Raw genomic sequence first — 19,191 nt, 5'->3', positions numbered from 1 at the left:
CTAGGGAAGAGAAAATCTACCCAACCATCTCTAAAGTAACCTCTGAGCTAGAGAGTAACTAAGCCAAAGAGCCTCTAAGTTACCTAGCCAAGTTAGAAATGAGGGGTGTTAAAAATATGTTGTAAAACTTGCATCTGACCACCTTACAGTAGCCCAAAGATTCGGCACCAAGGGGGGTTGTTGAGAAATTTGGTGCCAAAGAGCATAAGGAAGAGATAGGGAGTGAGTTAAGGAAGCCAAACAAGATCAAAGTCTAGCATGAAGCCACATGAGAAAAAGCCCAAGGGTGTACCTCCTCATATAAAAGGGGACCATTTCAAGTAATGAATCATATCACTTGCACAAATCTCAAGTCTCTCTATGAGTACAAGTTTCAATCTTGTAACCTAATTGTACTTGAGTTCATTAGCACTACTCACTCATTATGAGTTCACTTAGATATCACCTATCTTAGATTAGTCATGTTAATTGTGTTGTCATTAGAGTAGGATTAGAATTTCATTTGTCATCATTAGGAGAGCTTGATCCATGATTTTCAACATGATTACTGCTACTATGAATCATTGAACTATTATTATCTAGAATTATGGTTTCCTTATCGGCCACCACCTTGGCCTCGACCACACAATCTCTACCTCTACCTGAATTAGAGTAGAAGGCATGTTCTGATGTGTTCTTGCTTTGTGAAGAAAAGTCCTCACCTAGAGACTTTTCTTCTATGATCAGCATAGACACCAAGTCTGAAAAGTTAGGAACATTCTCTCTGACTATAATGGACGTCTTGAATGGCTTGTACTCTTTGCCAAGCCCATTCAAACATACACTCACAAAATCATCATCTTCCATCAATACATTGATAGACCCGAGGGATTCAACAATGTCCTTGATCTTTAAAGTATACTCATTGATAGACATGCTTTTCTTTTCCACAATATGTAGCTTTTGTTTTAGCTACAATTTTCTTGCCTTTATATTGGTTTAGAATATCTGTACCAAGTTCTGCCATGCAACTACTGGATTGTTGGCATCCTATATGTGTCCTATCATTGTGTATGTAACACTAATCAAAAGTCAATACATGACTTTTCTTGCACCATGATTCCAATCCTTGAATGCCTTCACACAACTTTGGAGGCTCCTCATTGTCTCCTTTGACATAGTCCTAAAATCCTTTATCCATTAGGAAATTAGTCATTTTGAACTTACATGAATGGAAGTTTTTTTGTCTAGCTTCTCACTGAAAATCTAGTTGAGTCCGTGACCTGTTTGACTCCAACAATCAGAAACGTGCAAACATACAATTTTTGTATGCAACCTGTAACACAACAGTATCTTTTGTAACTGTTGCAGCAGTAGTGGTACTTCAGCATAACTTGTATGTCACTAGATCTAACCAAAGTACATGTACATACACCCAATATCAACAATACAAGTGCAAACACTATCTGCACTCCCAAAATACATTGCTACACTACAATAATCAGATTTTGACCAGGGATAGTTCTCTACCAGAACTTCTCAAAATTACTGAAAATACCTTTGCAGTGACCGAACGTAGATCGAAACATGGCTAGAACATGATTCTGACCACAAACTTTAGTACAAAGTACTACGTATCACACAGGCACCTCCAAGCTTGCAAAGACATGTGTAGCTCCCGCCGGAGCTACCGAGGGGTGTTGTACCTAAATAAAAAGGGAAAGAGATGATGATGCTCTTACCCATGTACCGCTTCCTTCCTTACTTGTTCTTGCCTCTCTTGCTTGCCTCCTTATCTCTCACACAAACCGGAGCTCTGATACCATAAAGAGAATGCAGGGGAGAGGGAGAGCTTGAGTTCCTTACAACAAGCACACACACACACACACAAGGAGTGCAAGACATAAGAGAGAGAGATGGATGGCTAATTTTTCTTCTATCTTTTTCTCTTTTCTACAACCATATAAGTAAACGATAAGAGTACATATATAAAGGAAAAGTACTCTCCTACAATAACATACAATGATCAGTCCATAGTGTGAACTCAACTATATGAGATAGCACTATAACCATGCCATAACTCTAGTACTCCAAAGTGGCTGTCACACAGCCTGTCATCCCACTGGTGGCATATCAACCATAATCTCACCAACCATACCAATGGTATAAGTGCATAAGCTATCACCCAGGTGGGTCGACAATGTCCGCCCCCGCGGCACTAGTTGAGCTCAATATCTTAACAGTTCTATGGTCAAAATATTGTGCTCCTATGGAGAGAAGGACTCCTACTTCTCGTGCTATGTACACTTGTTATTGTGTGTATTGTCGAACATTTGTCTATGATGGCACATGTCTCGTTTGTTATAATCTACAGTTGTTGTTGGGTTGTTTTGATAGTCATGGTCTACTTAGGATAAACTTAGCTCATGGCTGTCTCTAAATGTTTGAAACATTGTGGCATCTGACCACTTCCTGTGGGAGCGAACCTTGAGGTTCCTGATCCTGCTTTTTCTCCTTCATTGGAGCTACACTAAAAGATAGGTTCGCCCCCACTTCCTATGGGAGTGAACCTTGAAGTTCCTGGTCCTGGTCCTACTGCTCTTGCTCTATCATTGGAACTCCACCGAAAGATAGGCTAGTTAGATGCTTTTTTTTCTAAAATTTAAGGTGTTTTTTACAAAGCCAATTGGTGAACCCGGAGTTTGGAGGATCATGGCTCCTATTTCCAGGTGTTCCATTGCTCCTCCACTCACGTCTGTGTTTCATTGGATCATTTCTTTCCAAAGCTCCTCCTCGGTTGAGGTGGATCCGAAGAAGTCTAGCCTTCTTAACTAGGGAGCACTCTACTGATGTGAGTGCTTGTCGTTTCGCTCTAGGATCAAAGGTTTATTGGGTTTGAGGAGGTCTGGTTTAATCTACTACAATTCATTGTATTATCATTTCAATTAAATAGTCTAGATCGGGTTTGCATCAAAGGTGGTGTTTTTGGATTAGATCTAAGAATTGTTTATGACGAAGTTTATTTTGTAAAGTTGATTTTTTTTAAACTACTATGTCCAGGTTCATGCCTCTAGACTCACATCTCCAGGTTTGTGTGTCTATGCTCATGTATGTAGGTAGGTTCACGTCTCTAGGCTCACATGTCCAGATTCGTGCCTCTCTAGACTCACATCTCTTGGCTCATGTATGTAGGCTCACATGCCTGAGCTCACGTCTCTTGGCTCACGTATGTAAGTTCACGTGTCTAGGTTTAGATCTGCAGGCTCACACCTTTCTTATATGAACTTGACTCACATACTTCCCTAGTATGAAATAGGTCTATCCCCGCCGACACACACAAATCTAGGAACTGGGCCTATGATAGGGTTGGTGTACACTTATTGGGTAATAAGTGTACTTAATTTCCCAATAATTGTGAAGGACAAGGATTTTCCTTGGACATTGTTGTTACAAATTGTATGATAAGAATATCTTCCAAGGACATACGTAGATATGTCCGTACGAGTATTTATGGCTGTAATAATTATTCCATACTATATAGGTTTACCTACCTCCAGGCCCACATCTACAGGTTCACATGTCCAGGCTCACAGCTCACATCTCTAGGCTCATGTCTACATACTCATGTGTCCAAATTTATGTCTTTTTGGCATGAAGCTCAAGTCCCCCACCCATGAGCTGATTTGGTTTGGTTTTTGTGATTTTTAGACTTGATGGGACGTGTTTAGTGTTCATAATCTTAATTAATGGTTGTGACGAGACTAATTAAGTATTTTTTTTAGATGATTTTGTATACTTTTACTTTACTGATTCAGCAATGCATGAACAAATCAAATTGTGAAATGCATGAACAAAAATTGATAATTTCACTCTAATCCAATCTAATGGAGCTCAATGTTTATGTTTTCAAAGTGGATTCCACTCCTAATCACAATTCCTAAGCTAATTCTTGGATCAAAGCAATGAAATCTATAACTCTTGGGCTCCAATTTCATGTAAATCACCAAAAAAAGAGGGTTTTGCCTTACCCAATAGATGAACATTCCTGAAAAAAAAGTACAAAAGGAAATCAAAATCAACAACCAAACACATAAATTTTGGAGTGTAACCTTTTAATCAACACTGATAAATATTGGGTATCCTAATAGCTTAAAATGGACAAAAAAACAGAGCTAAGCTTTAGGCTAGTCTCTAGCATCGATGCCCAAAATAAGTCAAGAGCTTACCTTGGCCTTTCCCAAGCATGTGTCGTTTGGGTTTTACCTTAGAGCCATAAACAAATGTAACTTCCCATGTGGGTGTGCTAGCTCATTCGTCGCATACTCACTCTGTTGTCCCACTCGAATGCTCTTTGCCAAAGGGGTGAAGGGAGAGCTCTCAATACCTAGATGGAGGAACAAAAAGATGGTCCTTTGCGATGGTTCTCTCTCACAAAGGAGGGGGAAGAAGAAGAAGAAGCTATTGCAAGAAGAAAATCTAGAATCAAACCTTTCTAGCATGCATCCATAAAGCAAGCAAGATTCAAAAACATACAAGCAAGCAAGAAGAGAGAAGGAGAGACTATTATAAGGGAATGATTATGTCTTGCTTGTTGTCAAAAATGGCTTATATACAAATGACTAGCTTTTAGACTAGGCCGACCAAACTTAAACATGGCCAAACCTCTATTACTAGTCTTAAGCAACTATATTCACTAAGACTTTCTCTATTCGACATTAAGTGCATGGTAAGGTTGCTTTATATGTTCCAGTGACATCTTACAATAGATAATAAGATGTCTATGGATTTAGTAACATGAAATGCATGCCTATACCTTTTTATTCTAATTAATAAGAAACATAACATTTAAAGTACCACAAATGAGGTTAAAAATCTTAGAACCTTAGTTGAATGAAGGTTCTCGAAGATAAATATTAAAAGAAAATAATCATGAAATGCACATATGAGGAGATATATTCTTGAAATCCACGAGTGATGATGGATGCACTCATGAAATAGATGGCTTGTGGAGAGAACTGTGTAGAGAAAACCTTGAAGAATAGAATTCAGTCTCGTCAGAAACTAGAATAAAACAATGAAGACTTTCAAACAATCAATTATCCAATCTTGGAAATGATTTTTTCTTCTAGGCAACCTTAATTTTGGAAGTTCAAACTAATGCAAAGGCCTGCCATGACAAGCCAAAAATCAAGAGAGTAACACTAAAGATGTCCTCAACATACATGTAGCTTAAAGTTGCACATTCATCTTTTTCCATCAAAAAATAAGATAAATTTCTAATAGGCTAATGCTTGCAAACATCGACACATCAAGGGACCTTGAGAGGCTTACTAATAGTAGGCTAATGCTCACAAACATGAAAACAACACAGAGAAAATAATAAGACAAATCCCCCCTAAAAGGCTCCTCTGGAAGCATTTGAGCCCCTTGATGATTGATAATATTGACAATAACATGTCTAGTATTTAAGGAGTTAAATGCATAGTTAAAGATGAGTTTGGATGGTCTTGATAATAGGGTCAATTAAACTCTAAATAAGGCAACAATTACCTGCTTCCTACAAAATTTACATATAACACAACGTCATTCTATGTTTGTGTATGGATATCTACCTTGAGCTCCCCTAGAGAAAGACTACTTCTACCATTTTGCGTCAAGAAAGTATATTTGTAGTGATATTCATTGGGGCAACCTTTGTAACCTATAAAGGTGCATGTACTTCATTGAAGAAATCAATCATAGGTCACATCATTGAGTTGTGTACTTCACACTCTCTAGCATTGTCTTTTGTCTCTAAACTCTCTATCTCTATCTACTCCATAGCCATGGCTACCTTCACCTTCAAGCCACTTGTAACGGCGCAAGCACCCAAAAGGATCAATCCTAGATTGAACACACGTGCAAATGAATGGAAAATCACACTGAAGATAATATAGCCTCGCTCAACACATCACTAGGGCCGAATCAGGCCAACCCCCCTTAGGAAAAACTTCATTCCACATAGTATTTCTTTCGTACAAGCATGAGGGTGCTGTGCACCAAATTTCCAACACCAGTATGAAAACAATGACAAACAACAAGTGTTACCTTATCCAAGCCACACAACAAGGATAAGCAATATTGATAAACTGTCCTATGTTGAAGTGTCAACACAAGAACATGCCCAGATTTGTGACACCACTATAGCTCACCCACGTTTCAACATGGTATAAGAGCAAGCGCCTAGTACCTCAATATGCCACCTTGATTAGCGCTTTTCTGCCTCGCACAGTTTCAATGGCCTTCCTACACATCTAGTGGCAATTGCTGTAAGGTGCAATTCTCCCAAAAGTGCTCTTTTTTTTTTTACCAAGTCCATTGGTCAAAAAATCTTAACTTCAAAATGTTGTTAAAGTGACCTAAAACTGGCACGGTATATGTTGATTCAGCATTTCTCATATTTTACATAACTATCTGATGGCCACTAGAATAAAGAGTGTGTATTATGACCCTAGGTCATAAAAAAGCTGGCATTATGATGAGGCTAGGTCCATGCATGGACTCATTATGGATGGTCTAAAAGCGACTTAATAGCTATAGTTGGTGTGAAATGCCCCTAAATGTGGGGCACCACTAGTGGGCCCATACACGTACATATGTATGAATATAGGCCCATATTTCAAAATTAGTTACAATGATACTGCATAAATCTTGTAGCATAAGTAGTAATTTACGCATATGATTTCCCACATCCACTATAGATATTTCGACGACTTTTGCTCCAATTTGTCAGAACTGCGTCATATATTGAGCATGAAAATCACAAGAGCATGCGTTTAATGTGGACTCACAATCCAGACCCTCAGGCCACACTGCAATGAAAGCAGAGTAGACCTCTATTTTCCACTCGCTTGCAAAGCCAAAGCGAATAATTCAGTGGAACCGAAATGAAAAATGTTCAATGTTTTGGTAAAAGTCACCAACACCTACATGATGGCACATTTAGAATTTATATATTTAACCATCGACATACACGCACACAAATAGAAAAAAACTGCTGCTCATGCAGCACACAATGAATGTTTTGTTTAATAATTATGAGTTATTAATGAATTCTTTAAACGCCAGCCATCCTGAGGTTGTAGAATGGCCTTTGCATGGTTAGCCGAAAAATCAAGGCCGTGAGGAACTGAGCATATCCTACTAGGAGTTGATCACTTGCATGATTACTTACAAAAATTTAATCGGAAGAAAAATTGTTTTAAATATTTAAGAGGTAAGAGCCTTGATATAATCCCCACCAGTATGTATTTACTCAAAAATAGCACTCCATTTCAAGTGATTACTGCCAACTTCTCAACAGGTACTGTGACTCAAACGATTAACTAAGTATAAGCTAATGAACAATCACAGTGAAAATGATCACATCCACAGATGCAGAAATAAAAGATTTACTTTCACAGATGCAGCACTGGGGGTACAGCACAGCCAGTCCCCTGCTTCCTTCCACTTTCCATGCCCAACATACATGCTCCTCCACTTGCACATGGCACCAAGTGTAAAGACTCAGACATGTGCCTTCTGACCACCAAGCAAGTAGAGGTCCATACCACAACCGGCACTGTGCTGAGCTCTGAACTCAAATCTAATCCAGATCCACACAATGTAAACAAAGCCATCCACTGCTTAGGGAGCCATATCACCTAGCAGTAAAAGACAGCTGTATCCAGCACGGCTCAGCCCCAATTCACAGCTCTCTCTGTGTTCAGCAGACCTGGGCCACAAAAACTGCCCTCCTATGCTGATCAGTACCTGCTGCCGTACTGTCTACTCTGCTTTGACTGTCATCAGTGCAACCATGCTTCATTCAACCTTTAAAAATCTCCAGTGCCACAGCAGCCCATCTTCATGGTCTGATCTAATCTGTTCAAAAGTCCATCTTGCACATATCTCGAGTTACGGTACCGTGGACATCACCAAGACCTGATACAACTTTCCTTGCAAAATAGAACTAGTGACCCTGGCTGTAATCACTACTATAATCTTCCCAAAACATTCCATCCACAGCTAACAGCCGCAGGCACGTTCCAACATTCCCACAAGGTCCAAAAACTCACTCTTAATGTTTGATCCTCTTTCTCTGCCAACATAAAATGTTTTTCAACACCCAAAAGTTCTTGTGATGCTTTGGGCACACCTACATAAGTAGAGAATATGGCAGAAGATGCACACGAGAGAGAGAGAGAGAGAGAAAGAGAGAGAGAGAGATCCACAATCGTACTAGCAATGGTAACATCACCACTTATCCACAAAATTAGTAAGTAGCGTACTCCTGGCACAAACAGATACCCACTTACACCAAAGTGCAGTGACTGACGACAAGTAACCTGCACAAATACTGAATGCTCACAGATCTGTCTTTGTCAAGAGGGATAGCAGTCTCACTGATCTTTGACAGTCTCCATTTACAACATGCCTCACATGCACCAAATGCCCCAATGTTTTGAGTAAGGCATACAATCTGTCTTGATAAGTGATATGTGACTCAATATACAGTCTCCACTATAAGCCATGATTTGAAAATGAGCAAAGAACAGAAAATTCATCCCCTAAAATGTGTCCCAAAATCCAGCAGCAACAAAGATACAGAATAAACCTTCTAAAGAAATCCTGACTACTGAATGGATCCTCCTGTGACCCCACGATAGCCAGAAAAACATTCAACCTCTGTAGTACAGGTCACTCTAGAAGGCCCCCAACCAGATATGCATCCTGGATTAGCTTACAATTTTTGTCAGCATCCAGTAAAAGTAACCACTTATCTCCTCCATCCTACACGAGGGCCAAGTTGAGACTGAAGCTGGCGTTCCTCTCGCAAGCTGGCAAAGCGAGAGTCCAGAGTTTGAGGCTTTCTCCCAGATCCATTGGCCAACATCTGACAAAAGCACATAGACACCAATAAAAAAACATCATCTCAATGATTGTACACTGACAAGGAGTGCCGTACACAAATCTTCCATCTACTCTCGTGCTAATTGTGACAGTCTTGTCAAGGAATAAAGTTACCTTGTTTGAGCCCCAAAATTGTCTTCGAGGCTGAGCTGCCACTCCCTTTCCTAAGGGAGCTGTCCACCGTGCTGCAGGCCTTCTACTTGCTCCAGTCCTGGGTAAAATGTTGCAAACCCTCAAGAACAAAACATGACACATCTCTGCCAACAGTTGAAAGAAGATGCTCTATAGTTTAATGTGCACTGACAGCAAACCTGCTTTGACACATCCAAGTCTAAAAAACAACAAAAACCATACCATTCATCCTCAACAGAACCTACAAATACAAAACGTGCACACAATCGAAGAAAGTGGTGTTATCCGTTTGCACAAGTTTTTGGACAAAATGCATAAATAGCACCATGCCATGTAGCGCATGCCATGCCACCAATGTTTGCTGACTCCAAAATGAACTCCTCTTCCATTCAACTTTGCAGATGCATCATCGATAGGTCTCCATGGTATTTGCACAACCAAGAATTTTTTTTACTAAGGTGAAATGCAGCTCACAGTTTCTGGAAACAACAGTCTTCTCTATGTATTGCTTTGCATAGGCATGCTAACATCCTGTATGCATCTCTCTCACTGGCCAGCACATACACATGCATGTCATGTGCATTTTGGCATCCTTTAAAGAGAGCTCATTATTCTTGAAGGACAAGAGCCATCTCATCAACTCCATTCCATTTACCACATAATGCATGGTCAGCACAAACTTTGGGGCCATCCATGTCTGGGGTAATGAGTATCACAAAATGATCCGGTAGCTTTCATGTGCAACCTCCTTAAAATATCTCAACTTTTGAAAGTTTGCTGTCTAACAGGTGCAACATCCCGTTTGCGACTTTTCAAGAGCCAGATTTCAAGGAGCAGCATGCTAATCAGGAACTCCCAGCTAAGGCAAGCAGTCTGGAAAACAAATCAAATCAAGTATGACAAGTTAAGGAAACCTTTGAGCTTCATAAACTCAAAATAAATCACGGTTCCCTTTTCCCCATTAAATCACCTCCTGATAATGAGAAAGGTGGTGCGAGCCACTGAGTGCTTATGAAGATGGTCAAACACTGTAGCACACAGATAAACTGAAGTCACATCCACAATTGAAGGAATACTATGAGGACCAGCAGCAAATATCATGTCCCTGTGGCTTGACTCTGCAGCTGAGATGCTCTTGAGGGCTCGTCTGAACATGAATGCCATTGGCAGGTGCAATGTTCCTTACAAGACCTCACTTTTGAGAACTTTCTTGGCACACGGACCTTAGTCCCAAGGTAGAATGTGTAGGTCCTCTACTTTGCAAACCAAATCAGTGCATCCAGCATCCACACCTTTGCTTGCAGAGTATACTATGTATGACCACTCACTTGCTCAACTGACTAGAACCCAATATCTTTGGGTTTCGGGCTGCAACTCCAACTGGACGAATGGCTCCTTGTACTCGTTTCCTGAAAATAAATCCATTGACAGTTCAAGAAGATAACCCTTCTAGTAAAAACAAGGCCACTCCCAATGATATGGAAGACTTCTGTAGATACCTGCTCCACCAATTTAATGGGGTATTGACATTGCTAGACAAGGCTTGTCTTGCAGCTTTCTTGGTTTCCACAAACTTAAAATTTCCATTGTGAGCTCTAGACTCCGCCAATTTCCCCTGTTCATTTCGACCACAGGTCAGGGAACAGCTTTGATGCACCATCACAATAAAGAAGGCAATGCTCATAGGTAACTGGCTACACCTGTCGAATGGCTGAGGAGCGTAGTGCTACAAATCTTTGCAACAGATCTCTTCTCTGCTGCGGACCTCTTCTCTGTTGCAATTCTCTTCTCTGCTGCACTTCTCTCCTCTGTTGCACCTGTGGCTGTTCCACTTGTGATTGTTGCATTTGTGGCCCAGATAATATCCTGTTCTGATTTTTAACCTGCCCATAGAGATATATAGCGTGTTCCAATTAGGCATGGTGCCTCAATGTCAGGCACTTCCAAACGGATTGTGCCCTGACTTGTCAGAAAGAATCATATGGAGGATATGACAAAGACAGAATCACCTTGGAACGATGTTGTTTCCTATCCTTCCTCTTGGACTGCTTAATTATATCATCTGCAGTACAAGACCAGAAAAAACGCCTATCAATCCACATCTTCCTATTGAAAGAAAGAAATCCTGCCTAGGTAACCTGGTCCGTCCATCTACATATTGCCCTTCAGGTCAAGCTCAATCTACTCCATTTAGACAACAGAGAAGTGTGTGGCACATCTCTTGTACTAATAGTCTCATCAATCCACTCTCGATACATTTGAGCTTGGGGATGGGGGTACATCTGACATGTACAGATGAACATCAGATTACTATATACACACACACACACACATGTACGTATTTGCATTTGTGTGTGCATACAAACATGCAGACAATTTACATGGGCAAATGCATGCATACACTTACATGTATTAACAGACACATGCACGCATATGCATGAATACATCCAATTGTGCATACAATACATAGGTAAGTAAATATGCACCCAGATCTCCCCACCCCCCCCCCCCCACACACAAAGAATGCAAATAACATATTCTTTACTGATATGAGAAAAATAAAGGCTGAGGATTTGTTCTCTCAAGACGCAAGCTATATGCGTATGACAAGCATGGAGATTTGCTATATGCATATTGACAAGATCTATTAATAGGTTATATTTTCAGTATGTTTGGGTGAGTCACTGTACGTATTTTAACCTGCAGGTCAGAAAATTATACATATACATATGCATGCATGTATGTATACATGGTTTAGAACCATGTATATAAATACATATACATGTATTCACATTTATGTATATATACATATATATGTATTCATATTTATGTGTATGTACACACGCACACACATGTATATATATGTATATATATATACATATATGTGTATGTATATATATGTATACATATATATACATACATATATGTATATATATGTACATACATATATGTATGTACGTATATATACATATATGTATGTACATATATGTATACATACATATATGTACATATATATACATACATATATGTACATATATGTATACATACATATATGTACATATATATACATACATATATGTACATATATGTATATATACATACATATATATATATATATATATATACATATATGTACATATATATGCATATATACATATATGCATATATATATATATATATATATATATATACACACACACACACACACACACACACGCATGCACACATATAAACACACATGCATCATACATATACACACACTTACACCATACACCACACATATAACCATACTGCATAAATACTTATGCTGAGGGTGTAACTTCCATGCTTAAGCTCAGCTCTAAGCCCTAATCAAAAACAAAACCTAACCAAAGAAATCCCTTCTAAAATCTATCTCCAGACCCCCAAATAGAAGACCTTGAATTAACCCTGAAAACAAAAACTGCGATGAAGAAAGAGGAGCAAAATTATGAATCTTCCTTGAGAACAGCCAAGCCATAACCTAACCCTAACTCTGACACGAAAATTGTCTCTCTCCTATCGCAGCCTTCACCATAGATCCACATAGCCCTAAACCTAAAAGGCAAGCAGAACCATAACGAGGGAGTGGAGAGAAGATCGTACCTAGAGACATATCGACCTTTCGCTCGATGTCGCCCATGGTGATCTTGAGGTTGGGGGAGGCGACAGCGGGCGGAGCCATCTATCAGAAGAAAGAAACGCTAGCTACCACAGGCAGATCCTGTTTCCTGTGTAACGGAGTGTATCGTGCCGGGTATATAGTGCCGGTTCGTGCCGGTTTATGCACGTTTACACGAACTAGGGAAGGGAAGGGAAGGGAAGGGAAGGGAAGTAAGGCGGCAGGGATGCTTTACGAGGCTGGCCCCTTTCACACGCATCCGACGGACACGCTTCCTTTTACACAAGGGGAAGCGTGTAAAGGACGGGCACGCTTCCTTTTACACGATTCTAAAGGCCCTAAAGTGCATTCCTCAACAAAACAATTAAGTTGAACAAAAGGCCCTTTGCAAAAGGGTTATAAACAAAAGGGATGCTTTACACTCTGCAAAGAGGCTGGCCCCTTTCACACACATCTGACGGACACATCTTTGCAAAAGGGTATGTAGTGTTTATAAACAATAACTATACTTACTCAATCAACAAGGTCGCAAATACCCCTTCGTAAAAGGGTGTCTTGTCGTTTGCAGCTTGTAACAATGAATTTAATGTTTAAACAATAACTACACTTACACAAACATTAATGCTAATCAAAACATATCTACAATAAACTCAAAACTATATAGTGTATAGTAGTGTTTTTATTTATAAACAATAACTACACTTACACAAACAATAAATGCTAAACAATAACTACACTTACACTTACATTAATGCTAATCAAAACATGTCTACACCAAATTTGAAATTTTCAAGAATGAAATTGCAAAAACAAACATGCACTCTTGGATCACGTGATGATTGTTTATTATATACTTATATACGTAATAAATGATAATCATAATATCTACATCAAATCCAACAAATTGTAAAAATAAAAATTGTGAATAAACCTCTACCCTTGGATCTAGTCTTGATTGACCCTTGCCCTTGATTCACGAGCACCCTTGCCCTTCAAAATTGATAGGTTTGATGAAATATAGCAAGTTTTTTTATATTTTAGTGTAACTTTTTATGCGTATTTTAAAATTTTGCAAGTATTTTATGACCGAAATACTCAAAAATAGGCGTGACACCTGTCAAAAAGCAACTATGCTCGGATCTCTTGATAGTTGATTTCAAGATATTTGACTAAACAACTTCTCCCGATTCCTCACAATGTCTGACATAAGGAAAGCCCAATGAATGCTAATTAAAATAAATCTACACCAAATCCAAAACTTTAATATAAATTTACCAAAAAACCCTTAGATTGGTTGATTGACTTTTTATCATAAATAATGACTACAGTACTTACACAAACAATAAAAGCTAATTAAAACATATCTACATCAAATTCTATAAACAATAAATGTAATACTTACATAAACAATAAATGCTAATTAAAACATAATTCTATACTTTAAAAAAATTAAAAATAAACCTCCACTCTTTGATCACTTGGAGATCGCCACGATGTTGACTCCTTCACGAATACCTTTTTTGAACATTTTCTCCCAGCTTAAACAAATTGTCCGCATCCTGACCTTGATAAGATTTCAATCACATCAGGCCCATTAAAGCTAACTATATTTCTAGTTTGCTAAACATGTAGAACTTTATATCCTACCCCTTTCTTTTCCACTCATATGTTTTTTCCGTATTACACAATTTTTAACACCTCAACCTTATTCACAACAAACAGCAGACAAGTTTAAAGGGTCAATATTTTTCTCCATGTTGGTAGCTCTATCGTGACCAGCATGAAAGAGAGCTTCTCACATGAATGACTATACTTGTATTATTGCCATGACACTTTACATGTCTTTTATTAATGGTTTATGGTTGCTTTCTTTAAGACTTGATTAGAGTTAAGCGGACCTTATAAAAACATGAAATGATACCCATCCATCTTTTTCAAATCACAAGAAAACAAATGCCAATTAGAAGCCAAGTCTTTTCCCATTTTCAACACACAATGGTTCTTATTTAGGGGTTTTATCATTAGATGAAGTCAGAGTTGTGAACCCAATGCAAGGGTATTTGCTAAAATAAAGGAGTCTTTCGTCGAGTTGAGATTCAAGTGTTGGGAACTAGTCAATGTTACCACTTTTTCACAAGTTAATCTTATTGCTCTTCTCAAATAAACCCACTCACTAAAAACCATGTCTATTTATGTGAGAGGGTGGTAATGTTAAAGCCAAGGTAGGAAAAGCCTGTACACTTTTCATGTGAGAGGGTGTTAACTAGTGAGAGGGTGATAATGTTAAAGCATTCATTTCTTTGCTATGCTTTTCCCCACCCATTTCTTTGCCATGCTCTTCCCCGTCCATCTCATGAGTATGACATTGAGAGTAATCCTTCTCCAATCCACACACTGTGTGGTACCTAATCCTTCCACTCTTCGATTTTAACGAAAGCCATGAGATAGTGGAATTAATGAAGACTCTCTCCCTTAGCCCCTTTTCCTTCTCTTTTTGTAAGATTCCTCCCTCCAGCTTTTGAACCTCCCCTTCTAATCTTATAATTATTCCCCTCTCTGAAATAAAAGAAAGATCTTGTTTTACCCTAATCTGACTTGGAGAGAGAAAATGTCTAGAGGGAGGTAATTCAAAATTGAGATATTTTTGGATATAACAATCCTCCTAGTGTCTAAAATGGTTTCCCCTGAAACAAAAATTCAAAAAGAACTTTCCAATGTGCAATTAGAATTAATTGAAAATAGGTAAAAAGGACCTTAGCCTAAGAGTCCAGATTTTCAAAAAAATTTAGATTATGGTCCAATTAAGGTTCCTATGGACCAATAAGGTTAATCTAAATATAGGGAGGAGATAAATTGAAGAATAAAAGAAAAACCCCCAAAAATGAGTAAATGCTCACATAAGATGAAGAGTTGACTGAGTACAAGGTTTATTAGTTACAAAAGAAGAGATATTTAGAGGAAATGGTGCATTTTTGACACCTCAGTGTGGCGATCTCCCCTCATGAAGGAGGCACCTATTTCACATGTGTGGAGGAGTTTTAAACTAAAAAATAATGAGATATTTTCATCTCTCCTCTCTCCTGTTTCAACTAGATCCAAAAAGTAAGCTAAACTGACCCAAAAATGGTCAAAAATTGACCAAACTGATCTGGAAAATTCTAGAATCAGTTTGCTTAGTTAGAGGCTTACTTTTTCCTATAAATAGAAACCTCCTCCTTTGTAAAAGCTTAATGATGTTTATGCACTGTTACTTTGCTCCTGTCGTGAGCTATTTACATTGAATTTCTTGATAGTTCAATTGTTTTTGGCTTAATCCTCTCCAAAGTAATTAGTGGCCACTCTTACTTCACACAACAGTAGAACCCTCAATCCCTCAAGCCAAAGGAAGCTTATAACTCCATGTAAGCTAAATTTTCTTACTTTTTAATTTTAAATCTATGGTTTTCTTGATTTTCTTATTTTATAGTTGATTGAAGTAAATTTTAATGCTATACATTGATGAAAAGGCCACCCCTTCTCTTCCTTACAATTCAGCCTTTCTTGATTCTAGAAAGATTAGTTAAATGATTAATTAAACTTTTCTTATTATTTACTCTCTTGATTTCTGAAAATTGAGTAGATTAGAGTCATATACATCTAGATTGGGTTAATTTAAGTTGAATTAGAATGAGAAAAATGAGAAATGGTTAGCCATACAAAGGAGGTTATGGCAAAATTTTTCAGAATTTTGTGAAAAAGAAAGTTTATTTTTATGTTATTTCAAAAGAGTAATTCCCACCGTTTGTGCATTCTAAAAGAAATATTCTAATTACTCCATGTACATATTCACCTATGAATATAGATGGATATCACTGATATTAATTATTAAATTGATTTCTATGCATAGAAAGATGCATAATGAAAATTGTTTTGTTATAAAAGCGTTATTTTCATTAAATTTAATTTCTATGCATAGAAAGATGTATAATAGAAATTGTTTTGTTATAAAGATGTTATTTTCATTAAAATTGATTTTATGCATAGAAAGATGCATAAAGGATTTATTTTTATTTCAAAAGTGTTATTCTCATTAAAATTGATTTTATGCATAGAAAGATGCATAAAGGATTTATTTTTATTTCAAGTGTTATTCTCATTAAAATTGATTTTATGCATAGAAAGATGCATAAAGGATTTATTTTTATTTCAAAAGTGTTATTCTCATTAAAATTGATTTTTATGCATAGAAAGATGCATAAAGGATTTTTTTTTATTTCAAAAGTGTTATTCTCATTAAAGTTCATTTTTATGCATAAAAGGATTTTTATAAAAGTGTTATTCCCATTGAAGTTGATTTTTATGCATAAATAGATACATAAAGAATCTTTATATCAAAATTAGAATTCTCTTAAATTCTACGTTTAAATTCTATGAATAGATGTAATGAGATGTGATGAGAATCAGATAAGTGTGAATGAATGAATGGATGGATGTGATGTGAATAGAGGTGATGAGATGTGAGGTGAATAGATGTAATGAGATGTGATGAGAATCAGATCGGTGTGAATGAATGGACGAATGGATATAATGTGAATAGAGGTGATGAGATGTGAGGTGAATAGATGTAATGAGATGTGATGAGAATCAGATAGATGTGAATGAATGGATGGATGGATGTGATGTGAATAGAGGTGATGAGATGTGAAGAGATGTAATGAGATGTGATGAAAATCAGATAGATATGAATGAATGGATGGATGGATGTGATGTGAATAGAGGTGATGAGATGTGAGGTTAGAGGTGATGAGATGTGAGGTGAATAGATGTAATGAGATGTGGTGAGAATCAGATAGGTGTGAATGAATGGATGGATGGATGTGATGTGAATAGAGGTGATGAGATGTGAGGTGAATAGATGTAATGAGATGTGATGAGAATCAGATAGGTGTGAATGAATGGATGGATGGATGGATGTGATGTGAATAGAGGTGATGGGATGTGAGGTGAATGAAAAGATGCAGGGGAGAAGAGAGCTTGAGCTCTTGCAAGCGCACACACACTCACAAAACCCTAAAAGAGAACACACAAGGTGAGAGACTGAAAATCTTCTTCTTCTTCATACAACACTCAACACACCATATACAAAGATAAGAGTACACACAATATGAAAAGGTACTCAACCAAATACATACTAGCGTTCTTTATAGTGTGAACCCAACTAAATGAGCTGGCGCTATAACTATGCCAGTCTCTAGAATGGCTGTCACACAGCCTGCCATCCCACTGGCAGCATATCACCCATGATCTCACCAACCATGCCAATGATGTAAGTGTGGGGCCTATCCCCCAAGCGGGTCATCAGTGTCCATCGCCTCACTAGATGAGCTCAATATCTCAACACTCCCCCTCGAGCTCAACTCCATCTCATGTACACCAAGCGAAGCCGTGAATCTGTGGAGCTTCTCTGTACCCAATGCTTTGGTGAAGATATCAGCAACCTGATCCTCTGTGCTGACATAAACAAGGTCAACGTCTCCCACACCAAAACCTTCTCTCTGACAAAATGGTAGTAGACCTCTATATGCTTCATGCGAGCATGAAAAACTCGGTTCCTGGCCAACTGTATACTGCCAATGTTGTCACAGAAAATAACAACTTATCTATCCACTGTTAGACCCAAATCTGCAAGTAGCTTTCTCAACCAAGCTACCTCACATGCTGCCATAATAGCACCTCTATACTCGGCCTCTGTACTCTTCCAAGGCAGTAACGCTGGAAGTTATTGAAGAAGAAGAAGAAGATGATGATGAAAGAGATCATACTCCACCTACGAGATGAGGACATCTCGTGTTTTTTAAGTGGAGTAGTATGTAAGATTCCTCCCTCCAGCTTTTGAGGCGTACAGGTGTAAGAACCTCCCCTTTTGATCTTGTAATTATTCCCCTCTTTGAAATAAAAGAAAGATTTTATTTTACCCTGTTTTGACCTGGAGAGAGAAAATATCTAGAGAGAGATAATCCTAAATTGAGATATTTTTAGATACAAAAATCCTCCAAGTGCAATCTTTTCCTTGATCTGACTTGGGACTTACGGGTTTGGTCACATCAGTTCAGTTAGATAAGGCTTTTGACTACGTTAGAGTAAATTTATCTCGGAGGAATCGCCCGTGCTTTCCCAGCGTGGGAAGTTTTTCCAGGTTCAGTTTTGGAAGAACCGATGGATGACTCTCTTGTCTGGATATCCGTGGGGCGAGTCCCCGAGTGAGGAACCCTGCCCCGCGCAACAAGTGCTACTTCTGCTGCTAGCACCGCAGAATTGGTTGCGCGGTGGAGACAGGGATCTTTTAGTTGGTATCAAAGCAAATTGGCTAATGTGGATCAACCGAGAAGCCAAAAATGTCAAAAATTTATGAAGTAGCAGTAAAAGCTTGTAATTATGTGATGAAATTCATACAAATTGATATTCAGACTGAAATTCATAAATTAGTAATTGGGTCTTCAGATGGAAGTACCGCAATTGCATGGAATCCC

At 38.2% G+C, this 19,191-nt stretch overlaps 1 protein-coding gene and 1 long non-coding RNA gene across 2 annotated transcripts; both read right to left on the bottom strand.

Annotated features, from left to right (window-relative positions):
* Window positions 1-8,236: 8,236 nt before the first annotated feature.
* On the bottom strand, window positions 8,237-13,047 carry LOC147618677 (uncharacterized). The gene is made up of 7 exons (XM_086773714.1): window positions 12,667-13,047; window positions 11,052-11,104; window positions 10,743-10,925; window positions 10,542-10,657; window positions 10,371-10,451; window positions 9,025-9,121; window positions 8,237-8,893 (listed from the first exon to the last, which is right to left on the bottom strand). The coding sequence occupies exons 1-7, from the start codon at window positions 12,743-12,745 to the stop codon at window positions 8,777-8,779; spliced, it is 726 nt and encodes a 241-aa protein (XP_086629840.1). The 5' UTR covers window positions 12,746-13,047; the 3' UTR covers window positions 8,237-8,776.
* On the bottom strand, window positions 9,740-10,354 carry LOC147618678 (uncharacterized). Its single transcript, XR_015261942.1, has 2 exons — window positions 10,013-10,354; window positions 9,740-9,915 (listed from the first exon to the last, which is right to left on the bottom strand). It is a non-coding gene; the product is annotated as an uncharacterized LOC147618678 (long non-coding RNA).
* Window positions 13,048-19,191: the final 6,144 nt, after the last annotated feature.

Source organism: Cibotium barometz, chromosome 34 (assembly GCF_041138505.1).
Source record: "Cibotium barometz isolate CiBa-2024 chromosome 34, ASM4113850v1, whole genome shotgun sequence".
Taxonomy (NCBI): Eukaryota; Viridiplantae; Streptophyta; class Polypodiopsida; order Cyatheales; family Cibotiaceae; genus Cibotium; species Cibotium barometz.
This window is presented reverse-complemented; position numbering and strand designations above follow the sequence as displayed.